Source organism: Lasiodiplodia theobromae, assembly GCF_012971845.1.
Source record: "Lasiodiplodia theobromae strain AM2As chromosome Unknown scaffold_8, whole genome shotgun sequence".
Lineage (NCBI taxonomy): Eukaryota > Fungi > Ascomycota > Dothideomycetes > Botryosphaeriales > Botryosphaeriaceae > Lasiodiplodia > Lasiodiplodia theobromae.
In genome coordinates, this window is record NW_023336574.1 from 715,423 (window position 1) to 737,906 (window position 22,484).

The 22,484-nt window shown below is 52.3% G+C and overlaps 4 protein-coding genes across 4 annotated transcripts; 2 read left to right on the plus strand and 2 right to left on the minus strand.

The window, feature by feature from the left end:
• Positions 1 to 1,802: 1,802 nt before the first annotated feature.
• LTHEOB_3229 (Selenium binding protein) lies at positions 1,803 to 3,363 on the plus strand (the record flags this gene model as incomplete). The annotated part of the gene is made up of 4 exons (XM_035512129.1): positions 1,803 to 2,049; positions 2,100 to 2,257; positions 2,308 to 2,417; positions 2,481 to 3,363. 4 exons carry the CDS (start codon positions 1,803 to 1,805, stop codon positions 3,361 to 3,363), a joined length of 1,398 nt encoding a protein of 465 aa, XP_035363122.1.
• A 1,417-nt stretch (positions 3,364 to 4,780) lies between these two features.
• On the plus strand, positions 4,781 to 9,402 carry LTHEOB_3230 (Neutral amino acid permease protein; the record flags this gene model as incomplete). The annotated part of the gene is made up of 3 exons (XM_035512131.1): positions 4,781 to 4,999; positions 5,069 to 7,642; positions 7,696 to 9,402. The coding sequence occupies 3 exons, from the start codon at positions 4,781 to 4,783 to the stop codon at positions 9,400 to 9,402; spliced, it is 4,500 nt and encodes a 1,499-aa protein (XP_035363123.1).
• Positions 9,403 to 16,320: 6,918 nt separating this feature from the next.
• LTHEOB_3231 (Aldehyde reductase) lies at positions 16,321 to 17,558 on the minus strand (the record flags this gene model as incomplete). The annotated part of the gene is made up of 3 exons (XM_035512132.1): positions 16,321 to 16,619; positions 16,671 to 16,790; positions 16,847 to 17,558. 3 exons carry the CDS (start codon positions 17,556 to 17,558, stop codon positions 16,321 to 16,323), a joined length of 1,131 nt encoding a protein of 376 aa, XP_035363124.1.
• Positions 17,559 to 18,297: 739 nt separating this feature from the next.
• LTHEOB_3232 (Gmc oxidoreductase) lies at positions 18,298 to 20,980 on the minus strand (the record flags this gene model as incomplete). Its single annotated transcript, XM_035512133.1, has 2 exons — positions 18,298 to 20,430; positions 20,486 to 20,980. 2 exons carry the CDS (start codon positions 20,978 to 20,980, stop codon positions 18,298 to 18,300), a joined length of 2,628 nt encoding a protein of 875 aa, XP_035363125.1.
• Positions 20,981 to 22,484: the final 1,504 nt, after the last annotated feature.

The following is a 22,484-nucleotide window of genomic DNA, read 5'->3' on the forward strand; positions in this document are numbered from 1 at the left end:
GCTAACTTGTTTGTTGTAAGTGCGGGGCCTCGTTACGAGCTCTCGGACCTCCTCCGTCGAATTCCTGGCCGGCTATAGGCTGCCAGTCGCCTATTCTCTTGCGGATCAGAACCAAAAAAAATTCTGTTTAGCCGAACCGCACGGTCTTCTCCGCTTCTTTCCTCCGTCTCACGGTGCGCACTTTCGTCCGGCTTACCGACCGTTTCTTCGGTTCGTAGGAACGCCCAGGCGTCATTTCGGAATGAGCCTGTCAGCGAAACGGCTGCCTGGGGCAACCACAAGGCTGACTCATTATGAGCAACCGCGATAGGGCTGATTCATTACGAGCAACTCCTCAGCTTCCATGGACGTTTCTCCAACCGTAACAGGCAAATGCAGAGCTCCATTGGGTATGTTACGCGTATATGCGTTTACCCGTGGGCTGCGCGACACCGACGGGTTTCTGGAAAATGATAGGCTGGAGACACCGAGACACCGACACCGAGACACCCTCTTGGGCACTCAGCGCAGCACATGGTGATATATTGCCTGCAGGACCCCATCGTCAGGCTGCAGCCTCTCCATGACGTCAAAGAGCATTCCAAAGCCGTGATGCGTCTGCGAAATTGGGAGCTCCATTACTGCATTTTTCTCCGCCAGTACCAGGCCACATAAATCGCATCACCACAACGCAAAATGTGATCTGCAGAGGTTGAAGTCACACAAAGAGCGGAGCTGAAGCTTATCATTTCCTGCTTCTCACTTAAGTCTTCTTGGCTTATTGAACACAAACCTTGTCTTTTCTGGGCGCGTTGGCGATGCGCACCGCCGATTTGGGTCGCAATCGACGCCGGGTATGTCGTTATGTCTTGGCTTTGAACTAAGCTTAAACTCAAACCCCATCGGGACGACACAATCCCTACTTTCTGTTTCTTTCTTGGAAATGACTGCCACATAAGTCACCACGTCTAACCAAAAGGGCCACATTGGCGTCCTGTAAATGGTGATGAGTCCAGGCCCTTTCCTTCTCTGGGTGTTGATCTTCGGTCATCCGGGGACATCCTGCATTCTATTCACGATCTCGTTCCTGGGCAGCACTGGGGCCCCATCTTGCTCACGGGGCCAGTACCCAGAGTGCGAAGGCTCCAATTTTTTCGTGAGCCTGAGCGCTGGAACCTGAACCTAAACTTTCATCGTACGATGTAGCACTGTCAAACTCCGCGCATTATCCACAAGTTTATCTTAGTAGAACGAACTCACCACAGTCTTTTCTATAGCTTTGATGGTAGCGAGCTCTTCTCGATACAACACTGCGTAGGAAGGGATCAAAGATCAGAATGTACACTTCTGTTTGCAGATCTTCCACAACCCGATTGTGTGCTTGACACGAGGGCCTCAAGCCAAGGATCCAGCACCGGGTGCTTGACTCCCGGGTTGCTAATTTCTTGGCATATCTTCAGCTACTTCCACCTACCCCTGGCAAAAGGCGATAGGGGCACGATCACTTCCCCATAGCAGTAGCTTAACAAGGGTGTGGCTGGATCTCGTCATGGCGGACTACTACAAAGCAAGATCGTGCGATGAAATGTGCCATAGTCACGAAGATCGCGACCGAAACAAGACACTGGTCATGTTGAGGGCAGGTGTTCGCCATTATTGACAGGAATTGCTCGATATATAATCACGACCTGAAGAACAGTATTCACACTAAGACTTGGTGCAATATAAAACCTACGGCATCTCGATGATATACAGCACCCAACAAGCATTGAGCGTTCCTCTGCACACGATTTCCTTGTGAGATTCAGATCCAGCCTCAAGTCATGCACAGTCTCGCTCTCACCTCCCTTGCGGGACTTTTGGCCGTTCCGGCCACGGCCCTCTCTTTGCCGCCTCTCATTCCCTCCATTCCTGGAGTGACCGAGCCGCTCGCCAGCAACGCACCGCCGCTTCCTGTCTTGCAACTTCCGACGCCTCCTCTTGACAGCCCGCCGCACGATACCAACAGCAACATCAAGCCTAAGAAGATCGGATACTTCTGGACTGGTGCTGGTGACAACGTGCACGCCGGTAAGTCAACACAGTGGACGTGATAGGCCCAATACTGATAGCTATCGAAGACTTTCTTGCCACCTACAGCTTGGACGACGACACTTTCGGCGAACTCATTTCGATCACCGATGTCCCGACCAGCGGAAACAGCCCTCACCATCTGGGACCCTCTCTCGATGGCAAGACGCTCATTGGCGGTGGGCTTCTGTCTCTTCTCAAGACCCAGGTAAGGCAATCACTCACTCACCCTGCGTGCCCTCGCTAACATCATAACAGGACACGGCGTACTACTTCGACACGAGCGACCCGTATCACCCTAAATTTCTGAAGAGCAACCGCGGCATCCTCGGCTCCATCACCGACGAGATCCGCGCCAAGCCTGACGGGTACGCAATCAACAAGTCCCATCATCATCACACACTTCAGCGCAGCTAACGGAACAAATCTAGCGGCTTCTTCATCACATACATGGGCTCCGCGGTCGGCACCTCTCCGGGCCGCCTCGTCGAGACGGACGCCGACTTCAACATCATCCACGAGTGGCCCGAAGACGTGCCGGGCCTGCTCAACATCCTGGGCGAGCAGTTCAGCCCGCACGGCCTGAGCGTCGACTGGGACGCCAACATCATCCTGACGTCCGACTTCGTCGTGCCGCTCAGCATCCTCAAGCCGACGCTCGAGATCCTGCGCGCCAACACGCTGCGCCTGTGGGACCTGCAGACGCGCACCATCCTCAGCACCATCACCATCCCCGACGGCGGCGGCATCCAGGACGTCAAGTTCATCCCGGGCCACCCGGAGAGTGCCGCGCTCGCCACTGCCGTGCACCTCGGGCAGGTCTGGATCATTTATCCTTTCCGTAAAGATGCGAAGGGCAATCAGGGCGTTGCTGAGCTGCTGTACGACCTGGGCCCGAAGGCACGGGATACTGTTGCTATCTACTCCGACCTCACTGAGGACGGCAGGTTCGCGTACTTTACGCTGACGACGGCTAACCATGTCGCGGCGCTGGACATTAGCGATCTGAGCAACGTCAAGCGCCTGGATGATCCGGATGAGGACCAGCCCATCATCGGCCCGCACTACGTCAAGGTCACGCCCGACCAGAAGCACCTGCTGGTCACGGACTACTTTGTGCAGACTGGCGATATCGGTGTTATCAATACCCCCGCCGACTTCAAGGCGCAGTACATCGATATTTTGGACAACGGCGCGCTGAGCTTCAACCGCTCGATCGACTTTGCGCGTGAGTTTGGTGAGAGGGGTGGCGCGAAGCCGCATTCGGCTGTTGTGTTTGATTTGACGGATCCGGAGAATCCGAAGTATTATTAGGGGATGAGGAAAGGGATGCTTGGTCTGGCTGGATGAGGGGGTGATGCGGGCGATGCGGTAATGCAGGTGGTTTGGATAATGGGATATGTGCGACTTACTATGATAGCCTCAGATTAATGGATTGTGTGAAGAAGATGAAACAAAGCCATACCTGCATGACGCTTCTCTTTTCTGTATCCTTTCCATACAAAGTCAGACAAGGATTAGCTACCACTATCCATGTACTTCAGCCTCATGCTGCCTTTCAAAATTTGCCCGCCTTCTCGCCATGTAGGAAGTGTAGTGACGTGGTCAACTTCCAGCTCGGCCGTTTGACGTTGCTGCCTGCTAGCTGCAGCGTTTTCATGGCGGTGAGCCCACAAGGTCTCGAGTCTCAAGCGAATCGCCTATGATAGTTTGACCCACTCCGGAGTAGCATGAATCGCCATGCAGAGGGGTGCTGCAGCCGATGGCTAGCGCGAAGAATGGCCTTACAACATATCGTGTGCCTTGCTTCTTCTTCTTCTTCTTTTTCTTTTGCACAATGAGAAAAACCATGTACGGGTAGTTCAAAAGCGATTATCCAGAAGTGAATGTCATTATTCCATGGCATGACGGAAAGATAAATTTACGCGAGCCGTGGGCTGCAGTACCCCCTGTGTAACCCCTGTATATTGAAACGCCAAATCGGAACTCGGATTCATTGCCGCCCTCAAAACCCTTGCTCCAATGGCGTTTTCGCCAAAATTCCTGCGCACAGGTGCGTACGTCGATGCGGCTGAAATGGGGGCCAGTTCCGAAGCTCCAATGAAAACAAGCGATGCGAAGATCTCCACATTCTTCGGGTCTATTGCACATGAGCAAGGTCCACAGTGATTTCAAATCTTGAGAACGTTTGTTTTGCGAGATTCAGTCGCATCGGAGAACAATTGCCGATCTGCACGATTTAGGCATGTCCAAGGAGATATGGATGAGCGTAGGCAGCTGAAGTCGACCTCAGCTCTTGTGGCCCCCACTCGACAATGTGCATCACTTTTGCTTTGGGAAATGGCTGGCTCCCCACACATTTATATGCGTATTTTCATTCGCTTTCCAACTATGAAGTCGCCCACATCTGGAACCTACTGATTCTCGTCAGAGATTGAGCTGCAGGGCTGTTGTGCGCTGGTCCCGTATCTGCATGAAGCTGCCTCATTTATCTCCTACGGAGCCAAGTTAAATTCAGCGTCCGTGGTAGTTTCGCTCATAGCACCACTCACCTCCTTGTGCCTTTCCAGGCCTGAGATTGCTCTGACTGAAGACCGACCGAGGGCCAACATTTTCGTTAGTCTTGGATGTTTGCAGAGCGCTTGCAAGTGCATTATTCCGCTTCATATTACCACAACACTCTATCTAACGATTGAATGACAGATTCTGTTTTTAAAGACAATCGAACACAATGTCGGAGCCCATCAAACTTCAAGAGACCTGGGACGAAGCTGTGAAGATCTTTGAGGACATTATCGGTGATGGTGTTGATCCCGAACACCAAAATGGCGAATACATCAAAGGAAAGATTTTGGGCAAATCGTCGAAATTCTCTGAAAAGGGCAAAGCTGTAAAGACAGTCAACTGCGTTCTTGCCCTTTCTGCAATTGCGGCGGATGCCGCAGCACCGGTAAGGACTTGACGCTGAAGCCGCGATGTCGTTGTTGTTCAGCTTCGCAGTACACTAACGAGTATCCAGATCTGTTCTCCTGGACCTATTTGTCTTAAAGGGCTCGCCTTCTTGGTAGACACAGCCATTACTTTCCGCCAGTTCTACAGGGTCCGTAGTATCCGCGATGTAGTAGAAGGCCTCAGTGTGCACCTGAAAGACGTCGAAGATACCATGAACGTCCACAAGTTAACGCCGGGAGGGATCAGCCAAGATCTCTTAGACACATGTCTTCAGATACTTCGTGCTTTTCTTGATATTTGCACTGCCTATGCCAATGTCAAGAAAGATTCAAAGAAGTTCACAGGGACCATCAAGATGGTGGCAAAAGCAGGCATCAAGTACGACCAAGGAATTACCGATAGCTTGAAAACAATCGAGGGACTGGCTACGCGAGTGGGCAGGCTGAAGGAAAACGATGTCTGGAAGGGAAACGTCGAGAACATCAGCAGCCGAGTCCAAAGCAACAACAGAAACACAATCAGCGAGGTCATGTGCCGCCATGATAAGGATATCTGGAAGACCTGGACTACAGCAGCGCACAATGAACACCGAGAGCGGTTTACACCCCAAGTAGGAGCGTGGATCGAAACCGACGAGAAGCTTTTGACATGGGCCAAGCTTGAAGAACGAATCGCTACCCCAACCATCATCCTGGAATCTCCGGAGGGCCATGGCAAAAGTTTCATTTGCTCGGAGATCATCGCGCAACTCGCAAGCAAGGATAAACCTCTGTCTCCAAAATCAAAGGTTTCCGTTGCATACTTCTACTTCAAGCCAACTGGGACATCGACTCAGAGCAAGTCTGAGATGAAGATATCCCTTCATGAGGCCCTCATGGCAGTTGCTTGGCAGCTTTCGCAAGACGATGTCTCGTACCAAGGATTTCTTGCAGATCTTTGTCGCAACCAGCAAAACCATCCGACCTCTGCGAAGGACCTCTGGAGAAACTGGATAGCTGACTACAAGCCTCAAAACGGCTCTTCGAAGTCCATTTTCATCATCCTTGATGGGATAGACCAAAGCGCCTGGAAGACTGGAGGAGATCGAGAGGCTCTTCAGGACATTTTGCATAATATCAACGCTTATGCTGATAATGGTCTCAACATCCGTCTTCTCCTAAGCTGTCAAGAAAGTTTTCACAGGAACCTTGGAGACCGTTGGAAGGAAGTGTCCGTACAAATCGACCTTCGCATTCATCTTTCAAAAGATGTCTCTGCATTCATCGAACAGAAGATGGACTACGTATGCAGGCACTTTGATGAAACAGATGCCAAAGCCTGGCGAGAGAAGCACGAGTCGAACCTACGAAGCCTCCGGAATTGTAAATTGGCGTCACTCAATACTGTGTTCGAAGCAATTGGGGAAGAAAGTGACTCAAATAAAGTCAGCCGCATCATCGGCGAAGCGCTGTCGAACCTACGGAACTATCAGCTCGGCATCAAAAAGCAAGTACGGAAGCTGAACCAGAATCTCGACCCAGCAGAAATCGAAGACCTCAACGAGATGATTGCTTGTATAGTTCTGATGGAACAATGGCCGACCTTGACCCAGATTCAAGATATCCTGCAGCTTCGTGCAGGGAATGAAGTCAAGAAGTCAACAGAAACGTTGGAAAACCAGATCAAAAGTTACGGACGGTTGCTGGAAGTATCTGATGGCGTTGTGTCGTCAGCGGACACCATGCATTACTTTCAAGAGCACGATACCAAGCGAAATCCGGAGCTACCAGAAGATTTCGATTCGGCACTCGAACTGGACAACTCATTCAGACGGTTGTTCAGATCGCCCCGTGATCAGCAGAAAGACGTCATCGGCAATACCGAGTCCAAGAGGTCTACTCAGGAACCCACTGAAAGACCTACTCAGAGAGCCAATCAAGAGCCCAATCAGGAACAGCAGATGGTTGGAAACAGCAATCGTGTGAAAGTTGATGAAAAAGAAGTTGCGATTGTCGAAAGGCTTCTGCTTGCTACATGTGGTGAGGATCTGTACAAAAGGTTCGGATTCGACAGCTTCTTTGATCACTTACGAAACGAGACGGCGGATAGCGTGCAACCAACGGCACATGTGCAAAATAACATTGCACCAAAGACACTTCCATCAACCTCAAAGATTCAGTTCGAAACCCACGACGGCCATTTGAGGATCATCTCGTTCTTACTCAAATCCATTTGTCTGCCGGATGCGAAGAAGTTATACAAATCTCTCCACAACTATGCTTCAACATACTTATTTGAGCACATCAAAGAGCTTGATATCAGCGAAATGGAAGAACTGCAAGAGAGAGTGGAAAAGGTCAGCAGGAACCTCCTTTCGTTCTTCAAGAACAAGAAATGTGTGAAGATTTGGCTGGAGCCAGACATGATCGAAGATATCAAGTTCTTCGATTGGGCAGAAACTGCCATGGAGAGAACTACGGAATGGTTCCAGACTCTTGACTCTAAGGGTTACTTGTACGCATGTCTTGGAGAGTATACCGAGCCTCCTACTCGAGAAGAATTGTTGTCACAACCAATCGAGCTATTGGCCAACCAATGGCTGCAGAAGGAAGAGTGGGATGTTGAATTCGTCTTTGACCGCTTACTCGCATGTTACAAACTGGTAAGGGTAAATCCAAACCGTCAGGGGTCTGCATCTTTACTGACTCTACTTAGTCCGGAAAGCTCACAAAGTCAAAAGGCCCAAGCGATGCTCGGGACGAATCCTATGTTGAAAGCTCAGATAGCGACAGCTCCAGTGACGACAGCAGCAGCGTGACATCAGACGATTCGGCTATCGCGCCTGACCTCATCTATCGGGTCGAGGGTCTAGCGCGAAACGAGCTCAAACTCGAGGAGGGCAATGAGGTTGTTGATCGAACCCACAACAGAGTGATCGAAACCCTCTTGTACTACGAACATTATTCCGAAGTGATAGAAAGGAGCAAGGAAATCAGAGAAAACCAGAAACAAAACTGGTTAGTCAATTGGTACCTTGCACAAGCACTGGACGAACAAGACAAACATTCAGAGGCACTTGATGCTCTGAATGCCATTGAAGATCAGGTTCTTCAAGACGACTTTCGGAAAAATAACAAGGATCTTTGGGAGCGCATTATTCAAAGTCGATGGGATTCTTCCAAGTGGGAGGGGAAATCCTACTCAGAGGCAGAGGATGCATGCGAAACCCTTCTGGAAAAGTTTCCAGATCACTACCCAACAATTGAGGCGCTACTGAGATTCATGGAGCAGTTCGATGAGTCATCGAAAAGAGAGAAGTTCTTGCTGGGCCTGTCCAAGAAGGCTCTGCCGAATGAGGCCAAGTTCAACGTTTTGGCTGGCCTTTTGCACTACAAATGGAGATCTGCCGACTTTCATCGGATGTTATTTCTATCCCTCGAAGACAAGCCTGATAGTTTGAAAGATGCGTACAAAGACGCAAGCAACAGAGCGGAGCCCGGATCATCAACTCATCTCACACTGCAGTACTACTACGGTGTGGCTCTTTCCCACCAGAAGCCGTCGAAGAGAGACTCGAAGCTAGCAAGGAAGCTGGGCTCTCGACTACCCAGTTTCCTCCGAAAGTTCCGACGACGAGAGATCCCGATAGCCAACAAAGCCTTGAGCGTTTGGGAAGAGTGTCTTCGCTCTATCTTGGTGGATGAACCCACACCTAAGCATGATTACGAAAAAACTGAGATCCTGGACAAGATAGCCGAAGAGCTTGTCTCAAGCTACACCAAATTGGCCAACAAGCACTCTGCCAGATCAGACCCTGAGACGATCCAGGAGTATATCGACAAAACCAAACGACTCAAGGCATGGAAAGATCGTTCACTCGGAAATGACAATCACTTTCTGACGCTCGCACTGGCTCGTTTGCATCATCTTCATGACCAGGTGCCTGAGGCTCAACAATGCCTCAAAAACTACGTTGCTTCTGGCGTACAATTGCTCTCAGACCCTACCCCTCGCAATGACTGGCAGGGGTGCCTGAGACTCATTGAGGCATCAAAAGCTGTGGATGATGACGTCAATGCACTAGCAGCTTGCTCTCTCTTATTCTCTCAGAGCAAAGAGTACATGTGGTCGATGATGAGATGCGATGGCGGCTGTGGCGCCACGTGGCCTCATGGATTTGCGGATTGGATGTATATGTGCAAAGACTGTGCAGACGTACAGCTGGACGATACATGCTACAAGCGAATCGGTGACATTATCAGGGAAAAGCAGGTTTGTGACAAAGACCACAGATTCCTCGAGGTGCCGACTGGAGCCTCGATGGAGGAAAACAAAGTGAAAGAAGGTAATGTATTCCTGGAAGGCCAGGAAGTGTCACAGAAAGAGTGGCTGGATAAGGTTCGAGAGAAATACGGGATTTAGTAATGTTTCCTTACTCAGGTTTCAGAGTCTTGATTGACTTTCAATAAATTACAATACGAAGCTGTAGGGCCGGCATACCTAAAGGGTTGTTCAGATACAAGTGAACATATAGATAATTGGTGCATATCATTAAGTGGACCTACTGCTAAATAAAATGAAACAACCGTTCCTAATTCATTCATTTCTGCTGTAAACAGGTTTCAAACAATAGAGATGCCATTTTTCGACGGAGAAAGAATGTTCTCATTGTAAAGAACTCCAATGCCTATACGGACATACTGAGAGTGTTCGCTTTCTCGCACAAGGAGGTAGTAGTGTGGCCAGCATTCACGATATAGGGGTATGTAATGGTCGATACCCAAACAGGAATACCGTTTACGCTACGTTTAGTTAGCATAAAATTCTACAGCAGGAACAGAACACAGAAACATACCCAATTTGCCTCGTGGCCTACACTTTCTTTGGCGGAGGCTATATGGACCCAGTAAAAGCTTCGAGAGTCCAGTTCGCTTTCATCCTCTTTATCCATAATGACCCATCCAAGTTCAATCTCTTCTTGAAGAATTCTTCGGTACTTGGCACCTTCAAGTCCGAGTTCATAACTGATCATCAGACCAGAACTATTATCGACTACGGTAGGATCTGAAATCTTGAGGTAGAGGCCGGGTCGAAAGGACATAATGTTGGCCTTCAGTTCTGGTAACTCATTATGGAATGTATGAGTATTGGTAATGTTTAAAGATTCCCCTTCCTCGTAGTCGATGGCATGGATTGCGTCCATCCTTACAAATTTGATTGGGCCTTTCCGGCTAGCCCAACTCCATGAAGGGGCCCTCGTCTCTGCCACAACTTGGAGCTCTCCATTCTGGGCCGCCCAAAAGAGGTCTTGGTACAACTGCGAGGTCCTCACCCCTTTGCAGAACGTATTGGGCGCGATCCTGTCCATCAAGCTCTTGATTGCAACCAGTCTGTCAGACTCCCTCGTCAGATTTGATTGCATATACGTCTGTACCATCTTGTTCCAGGTTACAGTTCCGTCATGGTAAGGGCCATGTATAGCCCCCAAAGCCGCTGGTGATAGGGAATCTGGATAGCCTGCACTCCGTGTGGGGTTCTGCAGCACATCATGCGTTGAGCAGAGGTTTTCGCAATCATACTCCATCCAGCACTCCCAGAAGATGCCACTTTTGGTGAAATGGAGTATTCTGGGGGAAAGTATCCGTTCTTGGAATGCCCATGCTCGAGTGGTGAGAGGACCGGTCATGTCGCTATAGTTCGTCTCCAGACCAAGAGAGTACTGGTACTCTTTGTTTTTAGAACCCCAACGAGCTGCCTTTACTCGCATTTGGACCACCTCGACTCCGCTTCTGGGCTTGAGAAAACCAGATCCGCTGTCGGGTGAACGAGTAGCTGCTATGGTCAAGTACGCATGTGTATAGACGCTACCCATATTGACCGCTTCTTGCTCCCAGTCGTTTGCATCGTCTTGGACAATGCATAAAGAGTCGATCCAGATGAATCGAACACAAAGCGACCGGGTGACTTCTATGGCGTCGCGGAAGTTTTGGGGGAGTTCGGTAACAGAAAACCCTCTTAACCTGGATTCCAGGTTGTTTTTCACCGTTTGTGCAGGTATACCGCCGCCCCAACAGTGGCTCAAAGCAACGTACGACACTGGGTCGGATCCTAAAGCCCGTAGCTGCACCTGGCCGGTAGAGGCCACGCCATTGATGTCCAATACGCGCTTGGGTTGCCGCATGCTGAAGTCTGTGTCTTTCGGAATGTTGCAGGCTGGATGGTTGGCTTGACAATCAGTTATCCACCGATTAACAAGCAAAGGTAGCATGTTAAGGTCCGGCGTGCTTGAAAGTTGCAACCCTGGACGAATTCGGAAGCCACTGGGATCGTCGCTTCGACCTTCGTCTATCATTAAACTTTAAATTGCTCGAGACTCAATCCTGGCAGAACTCACATCTCTCTGTGAATATCCTTAAACGTATATCCGGAAGATGTGGTCGCACCCATGGAAGGTCATCGGCCACGGAAAGCGTTTTGAAGGAAATCAAGTTGACCCAAGCGACGTAGTCCTCCCTGTAAGGTGCCCATATACGCAGACCAACTTCCATCTCTCTTTCAATTCCTAATTTGGATAACATTCTTAAGAACTTTTGTACTTCTTCTGTGGAATTTTGAGACGGATTTGACGAGATTGCTTGTTGTGCCGCTGCAGACTTCCAAATTTGACCCATCAACATCGCGCACAATGCGCACGCATCAGCTGACTTCGGAAGATCATAGACATTTGGGATATGGAGGTAAGGTCGACTTATCGCTTCTAATGTCATGCCTTCGCACAGAACACACAGTCTGTGAAGTGCATTCGGATGTGGTAGTCTCCCGAGAGCTCTGAGCTCCTCGAAAAAGACTTCTGCATGGTCCTTCCGCATTGTGGGGTGATGACAAAGAGATGGAGAATATGAGTTACCGAAGATAATTCTGAGCGGTGTCAGCTGTGGCAAGTAAGATCGATGCGGGGTATATATTGCAGATTCTAGGCAGCAGCTACTTAGTTCGGAATAGACGCCCGAGGTACTGTACAGCTGACGGCTTGGCGGATCAACACAGCCACCTTCCTGCGACTAAAGAAGGTACAATCTGCGCAGCCCACGAACTCCCACCCTTACACACACATACAAACATCCTTTCCAGAGTGAGAAGAGTAATCCGCAATATGAAAGTCTGACTTAAACCCCTCGCTGTTCCTCTAATTTATCCGTTGCTGTAATATGCGATTATCTTCCTTCACAGTGATTGATACTTACTCCGCTAAATTGACGATGTGGCTATAGATGAATAAAAGGTTAATTAACCTTGGACTAAGAAATACGAACGCGTTCAGCCAGTTCAACGGCGAGCTCGGTAATATCTTTAATATGGAGTTGAGTGCCCTGACCTTGGCGATTGACGCTTACTCATCCAATTCCGTTGCTGAGCCGAACCAATGAAAACACCATAGCAGCGGGTCCACATTTATGCATGTCATATTGCTCAGCTTTCTGTCTAAAAACAGAGCGAAGATCTTTCCCCGCGAACAGATGGACGAACCCCACCCAGCTGAGGTGCTGTGGGGGCCAGAGCATGGTTTATATCAAGTACCAGCAAGACGCGCAGTCGTACGGTCGGTGTCCATTCGTTCTTAATCAATGTTCCATGGCTCATCCGACAGAAAATTACGAGGTCTACTTGGGACCATGGATCAACTGGTCTCAGGGAAGAATTTTGGGAGCCACCATCACTCTTACGAAGCGGGATGCAGGACTTTTGACCTCTTTCATTGCTCTCTTCGTGGGCGTGGCGGGCGCGGCTTTCTGGAGACTTGCCTGCTTCGGCCTCCACCAATACTTCTCCTCGAACAGTCCACGCGACGGGCTCTACCATCAGCGTCAGGCCATACTCAGGAATACAGCCACTAGTTTTGGCGGCTTTCAAGTACTGTGTCAGATTCTGTGGACATGGAGGCGCACTGCACATCGACCTTACACTCGAACTCTACCTTTGATTGTATTTTCCCTGTTTACGGTCACCTGCTTCGCCATCGCGGGTATCTTTTCCTCCAGGGTGGCGTCTTCCAACGGATCTGAAGCGTTGATTCGGAGCCGGCATTGCGGTACGATTACCGATGATATAGTCAACTCGATTGATTACGTCAAGTACCTTGGTCCCCAACAGCGACAATCAATGATCTCCGCGGATGCTTATGCTCGGCTATGTTACTCGAGCAATTCGTACACCGAACCATGCAGGCCGTTCGTTAAGCACCGTCTGCCCATGACGGTGACAACGAATGCCAGTTGTCCCTTTGCGAGCAGCATTTGTAAGTTCGATTCGAGCAATGTCCAGATCGACTCAGGGTTCCTCGACAGTAGGGAGCACCTTGGATTCAACTCTCTGGATCATTTCCAATTCAGGGCTGTTGCCAGCTGCGCTCCTCTTAAAACCGAAGGCTACACCAGAGCAAAAAACGAGTCAGTGTATGGTAAGAACGACACTTGGGTCCACTATTATTACGGCACCGATTGGGAACTATACAAATCGCTACACGACATTCGTGACGATTATAGCGCACCGTACGGCAGCAATCTATCAGACCTCTTTACCTACCGGTATCCTCAGAGGCCTATGAACAACAGCTTTTACGATAGCGGCACCAGTGCTTATCCGGACTATACCATAGGGTTAGAATACGAGCACTACGGTTTCTACAGATGCTGATGTTGGTGCCACAGATATCGTTCAGCACTCTTAGTCAACGGATCCTACGACGCCACAACAAGTCAATTTGTCCCCATTCTAGACCTGCAGAGAACGGATGCAGATATTGCGATTTTCTTTCTTTCTGCAAACCGCGTCGCATTTACCGAAGAAAACGATGACCCCGTGTATGCCGCCCATACAGTGGCAGATGGAACGCTGCATGGGGCGAAGGTATACTGGGCAGACGAAACAGCGGCATCCGCCCTTGCATGCAGTAGCCAGTATCAGGTTTGCAGCGGAGAAAACTGCACTCCTCTGACAGCGGGGGATGATCTTCGTATTTTGGCCGCCAATGTTTGGTCATCGCAGGAACAGAGAGATTTATTCAGCTGGTTCTATCACCATGTCGGGTTTTATACGATCGGCGGACCTGCGCTGAATTTGGGCCCTGGCTGTTTACGGGCTCGCGACGGCCTCTCCCGAGGACTCCAGAACCCGTTGCCGGATAATCAGTGGCAGCTGGAAGTTCAGCACTGGTTTGCCGTGGCTCTCACCAATCTACAGAGCTCAACGATTTACAGTGTTATCGGCCCAAAGGATGAGAACATCCTGCGGTGGATGAATACCAATATGACTCAATCAGAGCAGGAACGTTGTAACGACCAGGTCAGTCTTTAAGCGGTGCAGAAAAGCGCGAATATCTCTGACATATTCACACCACAGAAAATGATCACCGATTCCTACACTTCTTTCAGTGTCCTTGGACTGTTCATACTATTCGTGTCAGGCGGTATAATCATCATAGTATCCTACAGCATCGAACCACTCGCATTCTGGATTGCCAAACGGACCAACCGCCGTGTTCTCTCTGCTCAAATGGAGTGGATAACCACTGAAACGCTTCAGCTACAGCGTTTGGCGCACGAAGAGCTTGAAAGTGGAACTTGGTCTCATGCGGATAGCGCTATTCCTTTGACAGCTCCCAGAGAGACGTTAGCGACTTTGGACCTGACAGACACATGTCATCCAAGGCTCAACCCCCCGGGCACATCGAAGAATGATGAAGGGTATTCTGTGGTAGAGGATATAGAATAACGCCACTTAATGAGCGTCTCCATTGTAAATAATACACAATATCATTAGAAGTGCCGCGCTGTCCCCCATTGAGCAAGGAGTGGCAGACGACTAGTTTCACCAAATACCCGGCGAGTGATACGGCGAACCATAAAACCCATCAGCGCTGAACCTCCGCACGCCGCAATTGCCCAACGACCTTCAAGCATGCGTTGAGCCGTTGACAGTGCACATCGAAACCAAGCCCCAACTGAGGGACAAAGAAAGAATATCCCAAACCACAATACTCCTAAGCGCATCTACTTTCCAAAACGGAAAATGTAAAATGGAGCAGAAGTCAAGCTTCGGGCTTGCTCCTTGTAACCCCAAGGGGTTGGTCTCCAGTCAACGGAGTGGGCCGTATAGGCTTATAGGCTCGCTGGATTACTACGCTTGGTTAGCACAAAGCCTTAATGGACTCCAGCGAGCAAACCCACTGTCTTCCAGCCCGCTCCACCAAGCTTGCAGCCCACGTAGAAATACCACAAACTCATCATGCGCGTCCTTCACCTCGACATCAAATTTGGTATTGAGGCCGTTCACAATCTCTTGATGGTTTTCCTGATTCTCTTCAACACACTCCAACATATCCTCCAGCTGGCCAATCAAGATAATTCCCTGCAAATAGAGAAGCTCGCATTCGCCCTCACGATACTCGAATTTGAATTTCGAGGTTTCCTGGGGCAGCATCATGCGGAGCTTGAAGTCGAACCAGCGACATTGCCAATCTTGAAAAAATGGAAAGACGTCCTTGTATATTGTGTGCATGCTGCTTTCGGGAGGGGCCGTCCACCATAATCGATGGTTCTCCAAGAGCTGAGCAAAAACTCTCTCGCGATGGTGCTCAAGGTAGCCGCACATCGGCGCGAAGTGGCGGAAAAATATCTCCAGATCCTCGAGGAGAGTCTCGGACATTCCGGTTACTACGATCGTACGTGCTGGATCTGACTGCTTCTCTGGAGCTTGCGACTCTGGATGCGCCTCTGGAGGTTGCCGATCTGGATGTTCTGTTGGTGTCTGTAGCTGTGGGCGCGATTTGCCGTTCCCCATGGTCCTTAGGGGTGTTTAGGGGCGGGATTTGTTGCTCTGAGGCCGCTTGTATATTTGAATGGGTTGAGGGGCTTATACGAAAAGTAGATATTGTTGAACTTTATACATGCTGAGTCCTTCATGGTAGAATTTATTCAGGTGCGGCAGCTGATATGCTGCATGACAGCGCATCCAAAGACTTGAATCAACACTTATGTTTTAAAAAGAGGTCTCTGGCCAAATTGACTCTAGAAATAAAGCGAATTTCATTTCACGTAGAAACGCAACGACGGGGCTTTGGGAAGGAAGTTTTATATTAAGGCTGGAGCTTTACTGCCAGCTTAGCCTTGATATTCTACAAAGGCCAACTGCAGGTTTAGTCAGAAATTAAATAACCCTTTGACTCGAAATCTGCAGCTGCATGGCTTTTCCATTTCCGAAAACCAAATCTCATATATTCTAGAAATTTATGGCAATGATCCTTCATAAAGTGTAACACAGAGGGGCTGAAATACCATAAGTCTAGGCTATGTCTATGATATTGTCAAGCACAGTATCCTCCAGCGCCTCAAAGCCTGGTCTCCCCATGTCTTTCAGCAACTCCTCGGCCCTTTTCGCAGGCTCAACCTCGACAAAGTTACTAACAACGCCAGGAACATCTACCGGAAATTGTCGACCCGGATAGTGTTTCCTGTAAAAAGCCAAAAAGTCATTCACCGTGTAGGTCCCAGCGAATCCAAAGATGCGCTCGTTTTGAACGCCAGGATGAAGCAATGCAGCCACGTGGAGGCGCGTCATGTCTTTGATGCTGATCCAGTAGACTACTACGCGGTCAGCATGCACAACGCCACAGCTAATTTCTCAATACTGACAGCTCGGGAACTTGTTGAAATCCGGATCTCCTCTAAACGCCTTCGGTGCCCACTGTGAAGACGACGGGTAGCCCTGATGTTCGTGGCTAAGCGGCCTCCCAAACACGCCCGACGGCACCACTACCAGCAGATCAGCACACAAACCCTAAAATCATTCCAGCGACATTAATACATACCCGTATTCACAACAACCCCCCTCCCCCTCCCCACCCGCTCCTCCCACTCCCACACCTCCCTCTCCGCCAACGTCTTCCCCGCCGCATACGCCAGCATCACCCTCTCCTCCACCCCCATCCCCTCCAACCCCCCGCCCTCCGCCACCGCCGCCACCGCACCCTCATTCCACTCATCCGCCCGCACCTTCTTCCCCCCACCCCCACCACCAACAACAAACTCCCCCATCCCCCTCACCGCCACCGCCGACGACGTAACAACCACCCTCCTCACCCCTTCTCCCCCTCCCGCTCCCGCTCCTACTCCCTCCCATGTTCCCTCCACCGCCCCCAGCACCTCCCTCACCCCCGCCACCGCCCCCTCCACAATCTTCCCGACGTCCGTCTCCGTCAACATCGGCGCCGCAACATGCACGACGCCCGCGCAGCCACGCACAGCGTCGGCGAAGGCGCCCGGCGTGGCCATGTCGGGCACTTCGAACAGTTCGAAGCGGTCGGCGGCGAAGAGGTCGGCGAGCCAGCGGCATCTGTGGAGGGAGCGGACGGTGCCGCGGACGCGGTAGCCAGCCGCGAGGAGGGTGGAGCAGAGGTGCGATGCGAGGAGGCCGTTTGCGCCGGTTATGAGGATGAGGCTGTCTGGGGGCAGGGCGGGGGAGGGGGGGAGGTCGGTGGGGGTGGATGGGGGTGGGGGTTTGGAGGGTGAGGAGGAGGACATGGTGGAGAGAGTGAGAGAAACAAAGAAAGTAAAAATGTTTGGGAGTTTCTTTTTTCTTTCCGGAGAATTTGGGATTTGTTGGCGTGAATATCCACGGGTTTGGACATGCGGGTGTGCGGGGAAAAGATAAAAGAGCTCCACCTTGCTGTGCCGCATGGTCACGTGGAGGCGTTTCATGAGCGTTTCGAAAGACCATACGGTTGAGTTGATTGGAGTATTTGTGTGCTTGAAAGGTATTCGATAAGAGAGCCAGCTACGCCTGCTATTTGCCTAGTGGTACAGTTGCAAATCGTTGTTATCTTTAACAGTCTTTCCCATTGTAGAATCAACCTGTGAGAGCTAAGATGAGGTCAGATTCAATGAAGTAGACAATAACTTGAGGGTGATCTGAACTGACGATTAAAATACGACAACAGTCTAAACACTTGACTTCAACTACCAATACCGCGCACGTGGTTCAGCATCCCTGTCAAAACCCACGTTGTAGATCCGACACCAAGGCGCTGGTACATGCCAGGCATCTCATGCATATCCTTTCAAGCATGGTTTAAAGTGTTAGTCACAGGCAGTTGAAGCGGACGCAAATACGTGCATAACAAATTAAACATTGGTATCTGCCCAACATATTGCCGTGTGTTTCCATGACCCGTTTCCCAAACCAATCTAGAGCCGGAAAATATAACAAACCAAAAGAACGCTGCAATGCACCATCACACGCTTCCAACTTTTTCCCTCCCAACTAATTCTCCTTAATCAAATCCGCCGCCTTCTCCGCAACCCCATACACGCACGCCTGCAGATGCGCGGCGGGGATAAGCGGCATAACACTACTATCCACGATCCTCAAATTCGCCGTCCCATACACCCGCAACCGCGCATCCACCACACCCCCCTGCTCCAACGGCAACATCGACGCCGTGCCCGTCGGATGGTACTCCGTAAACAGCCCGCCCTTGATCAAATCCAGCAGCTTCGCATCATCCGCGACCTGCTCGGCGGTGGGGTAGTTCTCCTCGGGCTTGAGCGGCGCAAGGGCGTCCGTCTGGACCAGGCGGTGGTTGAACTTGAACGCCTCGACCAGGTACTGCAGGTCGACGGGGTTGCTGCCGTAGCGCGGGTCGATGACGGGCGTGTCGAAGGGGTCCGCGCTGCGGATGCGGATCTGGCCCCGCGACAGCGGCTTCATCAGCGAGTACGTGAAGGACCCGGCATTGCTATTCAGGATCTCGAATTGGCCGCGGCGGGCGTCGTTCAGCGCGGCGACGAGCAGCGCGTGCTGCGCGTCGTAGCCCGCGACGACGGTGGCGTCGAGGCCGTCCTGCAGGTGCTGCCCGGTGGTTTGCGAGCGCGCCCATTCGAGGACGCTGGTGAAGTTTTCCGTCATGTCCTTGAGCGACGGGAACGCCACGCCGTTGGGGGGGCCGGCGGTCCAGGGGCCGGATGCGGAGTCGAAGAAGGCGGCGCGGTTGGCGTCCGTGTCGACGGCGTAGGCGACGGGGGCGTCGTCGTTGGCGGCGAAGTGGTTGTTGCTGGCCAGCATGTAGTGGTCCTGGTAGTTGTTGCCGACGCCGGGCAGGTCGAGGCGGGTGGCGATGCCCTGCGTGGCGAGGAAGTCGGCGTCGCCGATGCCCGAGTGCTGGAGGATGAGCGGCGTGTGCACGGCGCCCGCGGCGAGGATGACGTCGCGGCGGGCGGTGATGGTGCGGCGTTGGGAGTTGGACGAGGCGGCGTATTCGACGCCCTGGACGCGCTGGAGGCATTTTTGGTTGGGCTGTTGGCGCTTGTTTTTCTTGGTGCTGCTGCGGCGCGTTTTCTTGGAGGAGCAGGTGGACTCCTTGCAGTCGCAGGTGTAGGTGGTGGTGGTGATCTCGTGCACCTCGACGCCGGAGTTGGGGTCCCAGTTGGCGGGCGCGGAGCTCTTCAGGAGGTCGAAAAGTTGGCCGACGGGGAAGAAGTTGAACATGCCCACGCCGCTGCTGGACGATCCTTCGACGCTGCTGACGCTGTTGGGCTTGAAGCCCCAGTGCCTGCCCGTGCCGATGGAGCCGGACACGCTGGACTCGTTCGACGGCGTGCTGCCGTTGGCCCAGGTCGGGACAGTGAAGTTGGAGAACGGCGAGCTGGAACCGCCGAAGCCGGGGAAGAGACCGCCGGATGACGAGCCGGAGGATGAACCGGAGGAGGAGCCAGAGGAGGAAGAACCGGAAGCAGAGCCAGAGCCGGCGCCCGAGGCCGAGCCGTTGGTGTGCGACTTGGAACCAGAAGAGACGCCATCAACACCAGAGCTGACAGGGCTGAAGGGGTTAGTCGGGTCCGAGGGGTTGGTCTGGCCGTCGCCACCAGTGGACGACGATCCACCAGTGCCGTCCGATCCGGGATTGCTGGAGAAAGGGTTGTCACCGAAAGGATTGCCGCCGAAGTCAGGGCCATTAGGAGCAAAAGAACCAGGGACGTCGCCGCCGAACAAACCGCCCTCATCGTCGCTGTCGTCGCCGTCGTCGGCGCCATTGCCGCAGTCAGAGCTGTCGTCCCAGAGGAGGCGCGTGACGAACTGGCCGCTGGAGATGTAGAGGTTGTCGCGCGAGGCGTGGGGATCGTAGTGGACCCTGCGGGCATCGGCGCGCTGCTTCGTCTCCGGGTCGATGCTCATGGGCAAGAAGGAAGCGCCAGCCGTGTCGCCGGCGTTGGGGTCGCCCTCGGTCGGGATGCCGAGCTCGTTCAGGCCGTTGTAGAAGTGCTCGGTGCCCGTGTAGAAGTGGCCCTGGTAGCTGACGTTGACGCCGCCCTGCGCGATGCCGTGTACCGAGTCCTCGCTGTGGATCTGGTACTGCGAGGCTTGCTCGGGAGAGTAGTCGGCCGAGAAGGTTTCGCTCTGATTGGACAGTCAGTGAAGTGTTGCTGTGCGAAAGTTCATTGTGGTTGCTTACCCTCTTGAAGTACGGCATCATCGACTCCCAGTTCCATCCGTCATCGCCGATCAGGGTTGCCCAGTCGTCGTAGTCACCAATGTTGCCCCTGTTCCAAAGCATTCCGTTGATCAAAGTTCCTCCACCGACACCGCGGCCGAGAGGGTAGTGCCTCGTCTTTCCATCGAGGTAGGTCTGAGCCTCAGTTCCCAGATTCCAGTCGTACTGCAGGTGACCGGAAAGGGCGCCGGCCGGGGGCGTGGGATCGTTGCCGACGAAGAAGGGAACCCGCATCCACTCCTCATCCTGGTCGACGGGGCCAGCCTCGAGCACGAGAACCGTCACCGAAGGGTCCTCAGTCAGCCTGTTGGCAACGGTGAGGCCACTGGCACCTCCGCCGACAATAATATAGTCGTATTGGTCTAATAAGTCATCGTTGATGGGTCTGGCCTGTGATCTGAGGTCGAAAAGAGCGACGAGAGCTGCAAGCGGCAGCAGCGAGTAGTAGCGAGTCATGCTAAAAGAGCGAAAGGTAAAGAATGATTGGCAGCCACACCCCGAGACAGCACAAGGAAAAATTAAGAGAGAGTGTACAGGGCTACGTCTCCAGGAGGGCGCGCAAGAGACCCTTTATCGACCAGGCAGGCTCCCGCTTCAGGCCGGGACATGACGGCATGGGCAGCAAGTACTGTCGTATCGCATTGTGGGCCGAGCATGCTGTTGGCTGTTTGGGATGGACAGTCCATCAGGCGGACCGGCCAATGGCGGCGGCGCAAAGACCGCGCGGGTTTGTCACAGAACATCAGCGGATGATGGACGGTCGTTCCTGGCAGAGCCAAGCTGCTGCCCGGGACTGCCCTGCGCCGTCGATGATCGTCAGGAGAACGGACCCGCGGTTGACCAATGGCCCCCAAATCACGCGGATCAATGCCGCGTGCAGCAACGCTTCCGAGCAACAAGAAATGGATTCCCGCATCCATCTGTCGTCATGGCTGATCTCGCTTCCAAGCGATCAACGGCGGCCGCCGTTATTTGTGTCCATGGTGCAGCAGCCGCCGACGTTAACGCGCGGCAGGCGATCAGTAGAAGGCAGGGTGGGGAACCAAAAAAGAGGAGCCAGGCAGCTCAGGCGGCTGCTGCGCTGGCCGAGTCGTGAAAAAAGTCAAGCGCCTCGCCGTTTCACCTGCAGCCCTCAGCCACTACTAGCGGCGCCACCAATGCCGGGTCCCCGCGAATGGTGAGGCAGCCCTACCCATGCCAATTTCCAGGGCCGCGGGACTCGGGCTGCGCGCTTTTGGGAAGACGGTTGCCAAATGCATGTGCGCCAGCATGCACGCACACCTTTCTGCGGCAACCACTGAGCCGCCATCACCCGCTTCAGCATCGTGACACACGCACTCAGGCCTGCCGTGGACCCCGACTTGTTCGAAACGCGTCCAAATTAAGAACGCTGGGCAGAGTGCGTCGAGGAAACACCTTAAAAAAACCTTAAGCCACTGTATCCACCCGCCCCAGCTTTGACGTCAGCCCTGGTTGATGTCGCAAGTAGTGCACCCTGAAAGGCTTTTCCTCGGGCGCCAACTTCCTCCCGGCCGACAGATCGGACGGCGTACGGCACAGCAATCGTGCTAAAGAGACGTCGGCAATTCCGGATGCCGATTATACGAAAGACGGTGTCGCAGGCTCGCCTCCAGTTGCTCTTCTCGTCGATCTGTTTCGAGCCGAGTCCTCGTTCAAGACTACCGCATCACGTGACGCACCGCCAGGGCCACTTTCTCTCCCGGATCTCGGTGACTCTAATGCACCCAAAACCCCCCAAGCGAACACGAACACATCATCCCCTCAGATCGGAAATTGAATCGAAGATTTTCGTCAAGAAGGAGAAGGGTGGACTGATCAGACGACGATTCTCGAGATGGAGGACCCCGAGATCGATACGGCCTCCCATTGTTCTCGACTTTCTTGCCAGGATGATCTGCTCGGGGAAAACCCAGCAAGCTGAAAAAAGGAACGCGTCAAC